The 10,972-nt window shown below is 36.4% G+C and overlaps 2 protein-coding genes across 2 annotated transcripts; one reads left to right on the top strand and one right to left on the bottom strand.

Moving 5' to 3' along the window:
* Position 1: 1 nt before the first annotated feature.
* Positions 2 to 3,948, top strand: LOC136241619 (uncharacterized). Its single transcript, XM_066032861.1, has 14 exons — positions 2 to 124; positions 175 to 196; positions 246 to 315; positions 363 to 469; positions 943 to 1,065; positions 1,127 to 1,255; positions 1,684 to 1,717; positions 1,771 to 1,897; positions 1,994 to 2,116; positions 2,171 to 2,268; positions 2,322 to 2,480; positions 2,604 to 2,688; positions 2,742 to 2,791; positions 2,841 to 3,948. The coding sequence occupies exons 1-14, from the start codon at positions 49 to 51 to the stop codon at positions 2,952 to 2,954; spliced, it is 1,317 nt and encodes a 438-aa protein (XP_065888933.1). The 5' UTR covers positions 2 to 48; the 3' UTR covers positions 2,955 to 3,948.
* Positions 2,921 to 4,024, bottom strand: LOC136241621 (uncharacterized). The gene is made up of 2 exons (XM_066032863.1): positions 3,759 to 4,024; positions 2,921 to 3,702 (listed from the first exon to the last, which is right to left on the bottom strand). Exons 1-2 carry the CDS (start codon positions 3,895 to 3,897, stop codon positions 2,990 to 2,992), a joined length of 852 nt encoding a protein of 283 aa, XP_065888935.1. The 5' UTR covers positions 3,898 to 4,024; the 3' UTR covers positions 2,921 to 2,989.
* Positions 4,025 to 10,972: the final 6,948 nt, after the last annotated feature.

Below are 10,972 nucleotides of genomic sequence, written 5' to 3'. Positions count from 1 at the left end.
CATTCCAACTAATGCTCAACATTGTACACGAGTTTACACGCAGCAAAAATGCCGACGAAAGTTCAACTGTATATATACGATATGTCCATGGGAATGGCGGCACAGCTCTCTCCATTATTTCTAGGTATTACGATCATTCTTCAGCTATAAAATTCTATTTCGTTTTTGTTGCAGGAAAACAAATCGATGGCATATGGTACCGAGTCGCTACGTGACGGTCTTGTGTGTAATTCTTTACTATATAGGCATACTGGAGTTGTGGTCTTTGGTAGAGAGTACTATTTTGGCGGAATGGGTATCGAATGGTGTTATCCAGTAAGTATGCTGTAGTTCTATGCTATATCACTGATAGCTTGTTTCAGGGAGGTACCATACTGGGACAGCCATTGAAGGTACAAGACATGGGGGACACTCATATCACTTTGGATGTGTTTGAAGAGTTTCTTCGTGGCAAACAGCCACGCTTTAGGTACAATAATATTATAGTTGGCCAGAGGCATACTATTTACAGCAGTTATTATTGTAGCTATGTAGTTAGTTTCATTGTGCACACAAGATAACTACTTTCTTAAAACTTTCTTATTCATTGGAATACTAACAAAGATACTGCAAATAAGCAAGTTCTTTACAATATGAAACACTTAACACTAGGTCTTAAATATTTAGGAGTTTATTCCAACACTGATGTCGAACTTATGAGCATTACCTGCTAGGAAGTTTCAAGAAATTTTTGTTAACTCACCTAAAAATAGTATATTCTACTGCATCTGCCAAATCTGAAGCTTTTCCACAAATTTGATAGATCCATATATGTGCTTTGTAGATGTTTGAAAGCATGTCAGGACATTTCTTTTTGAACATCTTAAGTACGAGTGGCAAAATGCTGATGCTCACATTTCTGAATACTGTACTGTATTTAAAGTGACTATCATTTCCTTAAAGGCCGGAATGCTATAACCTTCTCAACCACAATTGTAACAACTTCTCCAATGAAATTGTACAGTTTCTAACAGGGAGTCCAATTCCTGACTACATTGTCAACCTGCCAAGTGAAGCTCTTAACAGGTAACACAGGTTGAGCTGGCCAGAGTTGTGATAATTTTTTTTCTTTTTGTTCTCAATTTAGTCCGTTTGGTCAGCAGTTGTTGCCTTTTCTCCAGATGTTGTCTGGTCCAAGTGGTGGATCAGCAACTAGTTTTGATAGTGTCCCTAAAGTGGAGCAACCAAAGCCAAGTACAGCAGCACCTGAAACAGGGTCAGTGTATAAAATACAGACACATATGCACATACATGAGCAAGGAAGTAATCTGCATGTAAATAAACAGTGTTGGTGATGTTGTGTAGTGTTTTTGACTCCAGTTGAAAGTTGAACACTGATTGCTCTATTAGAGTAGTTCATTGTTTTTGTTGGGAATGTTGCCTTGCTGTTTTCTACAGGATCAATTCTTTACACATTTAAAGATGTGGAATTATTAGTTGTTCTATCACCATGACAGGTAGTTTAGGGAATTCTGAGGTGTACTTGGTAAAAGATGGCTGCTTGTGAGTAAATCACTCTGATAGAACAGTTGCCATATGAGAACATGAATGGCTCAATTTGTATGTAATCAAGGGGCATCATTGTATTTTACATGTATATAATTTCATATGGCGTGGTTATTTTATGTGCTAATTCTCTTATAGGCCAGAACTAGCTTTCCTGCCACTGGACTTTGAGGTAACTTGAGTTTGAGCCCACTAACTAACTAAATTGGTGTGCATTAATTGCAGCTGTCAGTGGTTGTGACTGAATTGAAAGGCATTGCAAACAAGGTTGGCATTGATCAGAAATTGCTTGATGACTTATCAGCTATATCTTCACTACAAGAGAATCCATCCACTGCAATGTCTTTAGCAAGTGTGTGTAGTGTGTGCACATAGTATTGTATAGTTCATATTATGTGTCTTGCTTATAACATATGTACAAAGTTCCTTTTTACTCTGTGTTCTGCAGAATTTCTCTGGGAAACATTTTCTTGTACAATGGAACCGCCAAATGCTGCAGAAATTGTAGCCAAGTATTTTTTAGCATTCACAAGCTCTTCAAATTTATTACTGGAATTATCAAAACAGCAAGGTAAATAGAAGTCTAAACAATTTATGCAATATTTTATAACGCTCTTGTATATAGACAATGCAACTCAACTAGTTTCTAAGCTAACATTGTGTAGCATTGAAGCCAGTATGTGTGATCATAAGGAGACTGTGTTGAAGTTGGTCGGCACAGCTGTAAGTGGCCAATCACTACACAGTATTCAAATTCAGCCCCACCCACTCTACAGCTTGTCAACTGTTTACATCACAAGTCACTACATGATGCAATCAAGGACCAATGTGATGATATAGTGCAGGCCACCGTCAATTCCTTCTTGTTGAGAAATGAACCATCTCTTACTGGGACCAACTCAGCACTTGTTCTAAATGTAGCCCATATCAATGAGGTGCACATGTAGCTATACACTGTACAGGTGGTGTTTTATTTTAGTAGGGGCATGTCTGTTCGTGTGTGTGTGTCTGTGCATGATTATGAGCACTTTGAAAGGTTGTTGCCTTTTTGTATATAGCTGACCGAAGACCACCTTCAAGAATTGGTCCCAGCCTTGTTACAGTTTTTGCAGTCAGAGACAGCTTCATTCACTGACCAACAAGGTACAGTCTGCCTAGCATAGTGTGTGAAGTGACTTATATTTCTATATATGCAGCACTATGGAGCATTTCTGCTTTGCTGAAACTGTTGAAACAATCACCTGAGGTGAGCACTCTTCCCATAGTGTTGTGTGGTTACTATGCATTGATGCTAGATGTTGGAGGTTGCTAAAGTAATGTCACTGGACTTGACAAAATTGAAATCTCGACAATCAGAACCACTGAAAAAACTGTGTGCCGATTATGATAAGTTAATTAACGCAACATGATAAAAATTACAGACAAATATAATTTTAAAATGTGTTTAAGCTACTGCTATTGTTTTGGCGGTGTCTTGCTTCAAGAGGCTGTGAATTTTAGTCCCATTTCCTCTACTGCCAAAGAAGTTATCTAGCTGTACTCTACGGTCCCATACAATCTCATCCTTATATTTGAAATACTGTATTCTGTGTTTGGGGATTGCCAGAACATCTAAGCTAACTGTAGCAATGTCCTCCCAATTAAATTCAGAAAACTGTTTTTCTACAATGCCAATAAATCTATCGGAGTAACCAATTATAAAGTCACTTTCTGATAATACTGGATCCCATTGGATACGAGAGATGACATCTGTTGCCGTACGCATTGGTGGCTTTTTTGTCACTTCTGTGTCTATGTTAACTTTTGTGGTTTCTGATTGGTGTGAGGTCTGTCCTACAGTTGCCTCTTGGGCAGCTTGACTTTCAGGATGAAAATTATGACATCGTTCATTAAACCTACACCGTCCCTCCAAGAAATACTTACACACGGGTCTGGTTGCTGCTGAATCATCACTGTCTGAATCATCACTGCTAGTTTTAACATTGTCTTTGATCCAATCCTGCGCTGCTTGGAAAAGTAAATACAGAAATTTTTCTTCCAAAGAATCTTGCACTGTTCTTATCAGGTGTTGCTTCAGGACATTTCCGTCAATGTGCACGTGGTTTGTGTGATGTGTTGAGACTTCTATCCTTGGTATTTCAGAATGGTAGCTGCCAGCTAGAATAAAATATGTAAATGTTATTAAACACAAGTACAGATGTATACGATCGCACCTTCAACTTCTACACTAAAAGAACAGCTCTCCAGTGTGTACTCAACTCTTATGGAATTATCTGGACTCGGATCGTGAACGACGACATCGTTCATAAGAATTGCTTTAAGTACTTCAAGTTCTGCCTGTAGCCCCTCCATTATATCACTGTACTTCTCTACTCACACTACGTACTCTATAAAAGTCAAACGATGAGGTATAAAAACTGACGAAGTTCGCCCTCTTTTATCGCGTTCTCCTTCGATTGCACCACAAAACGTAATACGCTGTCACGTGATTAGAACTATTTTTAGTAAATTGCGTCACTTATGTTAATACGTACGTACTGTACTGCACGTGCATGCATACTCTAGATTTGTCTTGATCTACTCATTATAGTGTGTCAGACTATGCCATACTGCACTTGTACTGGCCCACGGTACTACATTTCCCTAGCTAATTCATACAAACAAAAAGTAGCTAAATCATGTCTTTGATTCCACAATGAATTAATGTATGCTATCCCCATGTAGCTAATCCTTGGTTGAATCAACTTTATATGTAGCTGTCAGCTTTTACTCATATCTACTGTACCTAAATAGTTATAGCATACAGTTAGTGATGGACGGTATTGAGAATTCTAAGAATCAATATTAGGCCTCAGGGAATTATGCTCCAAATTTTCATTATTATTCTATTTCGAATTTCTCCAAAAAAGTTACAATTATACTTTTATTGTTCCCAAAATGTACTTATTATTCTCATAATTATTCCCAATTTCTATTTTAAATGTTCAACTTTTGCAATTTATAATGTTTAGCAGGATTTTGTAATTATGTTGTTCTATTAGACAGGAAAGTTAGCTTTTAGCTGCTAAGATACCTAGTCACTGTTGCAATACAGTAAAGATTATTCTGCCGATTGCTCTATTAGAGTATCTCGATCTAAACTTATGTGAAATTGCATATTATGCCAATTATGCTCTTAAATCACTTCAAAATTCTCAAATAATTCCCTATTCTTTTACCCCATCATTATGCTCCAAATTATGCAGGCATAATTCCCGGACCCCTAATCAATACGGTACTGATTAATGAAATAATCCCTTTATTTTTAGCAATTGACATTTGTGATTATGCAGGCATCTAATGGACATTTAACTGAAACAAGGAGGTATGAAAAAACTAGGATATCAATATTTACTGAAAAATTGTAGTATTTTGAAGTTACAAATCAGTCTGACATTTACAAAATGCTTTGGAATGGCTCATATTTAATGTTTATGCCAACGGTATGCTGCAATTACTCACAGTATTTGCAATATCTCAGTTATCAAAATACCATTCAGTGTGTATTAATACCTTAATCATATTGAAATATTGATTTATTGCCTGACTCTAGATACAGTACTTAAACAGCAAAACTTAGTCAGTGTACAGATATACTTGGACTAATTCTAGGATTCTGCCTCATCTTTGTCTTCAACTATAGGTAATTCATTTGTGGTCTCTGTCTTATCTTCAGGTCATTTGTTAGAAGCTTCATGACTTTCTGAATCGGTTTACCACCAGGACCGTCATATTTTGGGGTCTTCTTTTAAACCAAACTCAATAAGACTATAACCTGTTTCAATCAATGTCTGCAGCTCAACATCTCGTGGCTGAATTCCAAGTTCATTGATCATTTTATCATTGACAGGTGTTACTCAGTTTCTCCTAATCCCTGGAAAGATCAATCCCATTTCACCTTTAAACTTTGAAACTATCCAGGCTATAAATTTTGGTATTTTCCATGTGACAGCTTTATATCCTTGTGGGACAAATCTCTGTTTAGGATTTCACAGCATGTTTGAAAAGGGACATCATTTTTAGAAACAAGAATGTAGTGCTTTCCATTGCATTCAGGTTTCTCCATGGCAATAATATTAGCATGGCAGCATCACAAACATCAACATATCCAGGCAATTCTCCAGAAAACAGTGACTTTATAAAGCCAACTGAAGTACCAGCAGATGTTTTAGTGATTATAGGCCAAAGAATCACGGTAGGATTAATAACCACAAGCTCTATCTTTTTTCCTCAGGCAAATCCTTTATAAAATCCCAAGCAGCCTTTTCTGCTAAGGTTTTACTCCTATCATATGCTGATGAATAAGCTTCCCCCGAGGGGACCAATTCTCCTCACTATATGTGTGGTCCTGCCTGTTTGGATGGCTTACTAATCCACATGATATTGTTATCGAAGATCCCGTAATAACCACTTGCTTCACACTGCCACTCTCAACACAAGCAGACACATTAATTGTACCATCAATAGCAGGACGTATCACATTGTCTGCATGGGTTCTTTTGGATAGCTGCAGGAAGAGGGAAAGCAATAATTATGAAGAATGTACTTGCAACCTTTCACAGCAGGGATCCAACTTTAGAGTGGCCTCACAAACTTCAAACAAGGATATTTAACATCTGGAACTAGTTCCTGAAGTGACTTTAGTTTATCTTCATTCTCAAATTCCTGACAGTACCTCCTTGAACATGATAATTTCCAGAAATGAGAAGCTGGGGGTGGTAAGATACCTCAGGGGAAGCGCCGGTCACCAATACCATAGGTTATTCTTAGAGGTGCTAACTTGAAGTATATATTTTGCCCTAACATTTGAGTAACCAATTTTGGATGGTAACATGCATTCCAATATTGTAAGACAAGGAATATCTGATTTTGGATGACAACAAATAAAACGATAACCATCCAATGTTGGAAGACAAGGAACATCCACTTTTGCATAATTCCTCACTAGCTATATAGAGAGATGAGCAATAATCAACTAAATATATAAATATGGATAATTTAATTATCTTCCTTATTTGGATGAAAAATGTGAGATCAAAGGCCATCTGGGTCAATTTTGTTTGACCATACCTTTTTGTAATGATGATTATATTTCACATACATGAGTTGAAATTTAGACTCTTCTTGACCTGTGGCCTGCTAACTATCTCATCATATTATGTTAAACATCCTGCCACATTATATTCCATGGCCAACTGTAATTTTATCTACCTAGTCAGATTGCTAAGCTATTTGCATCCCCTATAGGCAGTGTTGGGAGTAACGCGTTATGTAATATTCTTACTTTTGTGGTAACTAAGTAATATAACGAAATACGCTATAAAAACAAATAATATAACTCAAGTTACTTTACTTACTAATGTAACACGTTACCTAAGTAATATAGTTACTGTAATGAATCTAATATTACTACTACAAGTAACAAAGTTACTAATCTCGTTAGTAATCTACTGAGTAACGCCTAGCCACAACGAAGTAATGAAGCCTACTGAATGAGGTTTATTCACCAGCTTCTTACTTATAACCAAGATTTGCACATTGCCCAACAACGCAATCATGTCATGTGATAACGTTGTAGTTTCACATGTGACAGCTTAAGGCTGTGGACACAAAGTAATATAATATGTAATATTATTATAGTTACTTTATGGGTAATATGTAACTGTAACTAAATAGTTCTGTTGCAAGTAATATGTAATTAGTTACTTTTACAAAGTAACTTGCCCAACACTGCCTATAGGCAATAAAAACTGTTTGAAATAATGTAAACTAGCTAGCAATCTGTGTTGCATTAAACATTAAATTGCTACAGAATCAGCCCTGCAAGGCATTTAAGTGATTATACTGAATTGTAATGTATAATTATAGCTAAGTATGCACTCAGGAATACTTTTAGTAATCCACGGTGCTGGATGCTTGCAGTTTGCACAAAAACATGTAAAGTGTAACAGCACAGAATAAACTATATTACCTGGCCATGGGTGTATGATGTAAAAGGAAACTGAAATTACATGGCTCAAACTATACTATGTTAAACTGAAACAGATATATTTAATGATAATAATATTGTGGTTGTCGCCATTCATGTAATAATTATGGACCAGTTATATAGTCGCACTTCCTCAATTGTGAAAGTGACAGAGTCCATCATTAAGGACAATATCTATACTCTTATTTGTGTAACACTACTTAAGTCAACATGCACCACAAGAAAGTCTTACACTAGCCAACTGCTTCATGAAATGAACACAATGTTTGGATGACAAATGCCCTGTGGATGTTGTGTACTTGGAGTAAAGCATTTGACTCGGTTCCACATAAGTGTTTACTGAGTAAATTATATGGATACGGTATTTGGGGGTAATTTGCTATCTTGGATTGAAGCTTTTTTAACTGGAAGGAAACAGAGATTTGTTTTAAATGATCACCTGGGCTGATGTGATTGGTGGTGTGCCTCAGGGGTCTGTTTTGGGTCCTGTGCTTTTCAACATAATATTATAATTATGTCGGATGTTGTGAAGAGTCTAATCCTACTTTTTGCTGATGACATTGACATTTAGACTTTTACATGTATTAAGCAAAAATTAACAACAGTAAATGTAATGTCTTACATCTTGAAACTACACAACACACCTATTACCTTGTGTGGCATTGCCATCCAGCCACCACATTCTGTCAGAGATCTCAGAGTTCAAGATCTTAAATTTCACGAACACTCCTCACTTGTGACTAACAATTAAAGCAAATTATGTACTTATAATGTTACCGTATTCTAGTGTGTATCCTATACTAGAATACGGTAACATTATGGGGTCCTCACTACTTAATGGACCAAAGGAAAGTTGAAACAATTCAATGTATAGCAACCAAATTGATCACCAGTTTACAAGACAGTGACCATGGTACAGGACTTGCAGAATTAAGGTTGTCACTGAATTATTGTTGTCAGCGTGGTGTTATGATATACTTATATCAGATATTCAACAGTTTAGTGGACATTGACGTCAATGATTTATTCACATGATCATCAGGAATTACAAGACGACATGAATTGCAAGTACTGTCCCTCTTGTTTGTTATGACTGTGTAGTGAATGCATGGAACAATTTACCACAACATGTTATTGAAGTACTCTCCTTAAACAACTTCAAGGCCAAACCAGATACAAACTGGACAGACAATTGTACTATTTTGTATAATGAGTCAGTGTACAGGCTATTTTTTCCTTCTTGCCAAAGTAATAAATAAATAAAGTATTATGGTGCACTAACTATGATACATAATTACTATATGCGTTCTTTTCTGACCCTTATAAAGCCTAGCATTTGTGGGTGGTTTGGCAGTTGATTCTTGGAGGTCAAAAGTTTACTCCAACTATCTCAATAAATTCAGGCACAAGTTAAGCTAGAATAATATGCATGGAGCTATATACACATGTGTGAAAAACTTGTCTTTTTCCCACAATGTTGTGCGCTGGCTTTCTTGGCCACACAACATACCATGTGTCTTGACGGTTCTTAATTATCTAGGCTGCTTTGTGCTGGGTGTTGTATAGAAAGAGACATCTATTCAGTTACCAGTGCGACACCACCTAATTATATAAATTTGAGCCTTCATTGACTGTCAATGCTATCTGCAGTTAGCTAACTAGTACATGTTATAAGTCTTGCCCGAGCTAGTTTTTTTCAAAGTACTGAGCTAGCTATATCTATCCACAAAATGTGCAACCGGCCATAACCTATTGGACCATGCACATGTTCATAAGTTGTGCATACCTGTAGTTGCATCAGTTGAACACCTGGTCATGAGCATGCAGTTGAAGTCTTTACTGTACTATGCACAATAAAAAATGTAATTGGCTAGCTAGATACTTTTATAAGCATTTTTACTTGGCACAAATATATTGTTACAATATGTGTAATTTAAATGTCACTTTACATCAAATGGAATACCACACAAAATCACAATACAGTGATCCCTCCATTATCTGACCATTGTGCATTATTTCCATTAAAGTTCATTATTTATTATTACAATAATGGTGGTTTTTGTGCTGTTACTGTTGTTGAAAGAAAGCACAGGATAAGAAGTGATATCCATAGCTACCAGCATAGTACATTGTAGATAAACTGGATGGAGAGTTCAGCTACAAACAAATCACCTTGTAGACAAGCAAATTAGAGTTCAGCTACAAAAAAAATCATCTAGAGAGTTTACCTACAGACAAGTCACCCAGTAGAGAGCAAAAAGTCACACTGTAGAGAATTCATCTACACTCTGTAGACAGTTCAGCTACACGGAAAGTTCAAGTCACCCAGTAATAGGCATGAGGTTATTATATGCTCATAAAGGTGAGCATTTTTTTGAGTACTGATCAAAAAATTGCCTATTATGCTTTTGAGAAATGCCCATTATTCCACCACTTTTTAGCTAATAATGTCACCTTATTGCTGTATCAGATCATTTAAATTGATGTTTCTGTTTCAAATAGGTATCTTCTCTTTATTTGGTTGCTATATTAGGGTATTTCATCTCAAATTTGTGACTTCTCATTTTAACTAAATTGACTGCTCTATTAGAGTATCTCCATATATTTTTAAAGGAAGTTCTTACTGTTAAAATTTTATAATTGCTTCAAAATGCCAGCATAATTCCTGATTCCTATTATTCGTGAAATTAAGCTGGCATAATCGCTACATGCCTACCCAGTAGAGAATTCAGCTACAAACAAATTACTGGTAGAGACTTCAGTTTCATCCTGTAGAGAGTTCAGTAACAAGCAAATTACTCTGTGGAGAGCTCAGCTACAAAAAAGCCATCCATCAACTGGAAACAAGTTACCTGTAGAGTTCAGTTACAAACTAGTCGCCATGGAGAGAGTGAGCTGCTCTGTAAATAGTTCAGCGCATCTAGTAGATAATTCAGCTAGAAATAAGTTACCTGTAGAGGGTTCAGTTACAAATATAAGTCACCATGTGGGGAGTTCAGCTACAAATACCCCTGTAGAGAGTTCAACTACAAACAGATCACTCTGTAGAGAGTACAAACAAATCACCCTCTAGATAGCCCTTTACAAACAGATAACACAGTAGAAAGTTCAGCTACAAACCAATTACCCTGTGAAGAGTTCAGCTACAAACAAATCGCCCTCTACATCCAAAGATTTCAAGCTACAAAAAAAACAAACAGTTACACTGTGGTAAATTCATCTACAAACCAATCACCCTTCAGCTCAAATAAGTCACCACGTAGAGAGTTCAGTTATGAACAAGACGCCAGAGTTTTCAGCTATAAACAAATCATCCTATAGAAAGTTCACTTATATACAAACAAGTCACTGAGTAGAGAGTTCATCTACAAACAAATCACCTTTTTAGAAAGTTTGACT

Source organism: Dysidea avara, chromosome 12 (assembly GCF_963678975.1).
Source record: "Dysidea avara chromosome 12, odDysAvar1.4, whole genome shotgun sequence".
In the NCBI taxonomy this organism is placed as follows: Eukaryota; Metazoa; Porifera; class Demospongiae; order Dictyoceratida; family Dysideidae; genus Dysidea; species Dysidea avara.
This window is presented reverse-complemented; position numbering and strand designations above follow the sequence as displayed.

Excerpts from the sequence above, each read along its gene's own strand:
- LOC136241619 (XM_066032861.1), top strand. The coding sequence starts at position 49 with ATGCCGACGAAAGTTCAACTGTATATATACGATATGTCCATGGGAATG. Across the intron at positions 197-245 it reads AAACAAATCGATGGCATATG|GCATACTGGAGTTGTGGTCT; the intron begins GTACCGAGTCGC and ends TTTACTATATAG. Across the intron at positions 2,792-2,840 it reads TGTTGAAACAATCACCTGAG|ATGTTGGAGGTTGCTAAAGT; the intron begins GTGAGCACTCTT and ends CATTGATGCTAG.
- LOC136241621 (XM_066032863.1), bottom strand. The coding sequence starts at position 3,897 with ATGGAGGGGCTACAGGCAGAACTTGAAGTACTTAAAGCAATTCTTATG. Across the intron at positions 3,703-3,758 it reads TTTTAGTGTAGAAGTTGAAG|CTGGCAGCTACCATTCTGAA; the intron begins GTGCGATCGTAT and ends ATTTTATTCTAG.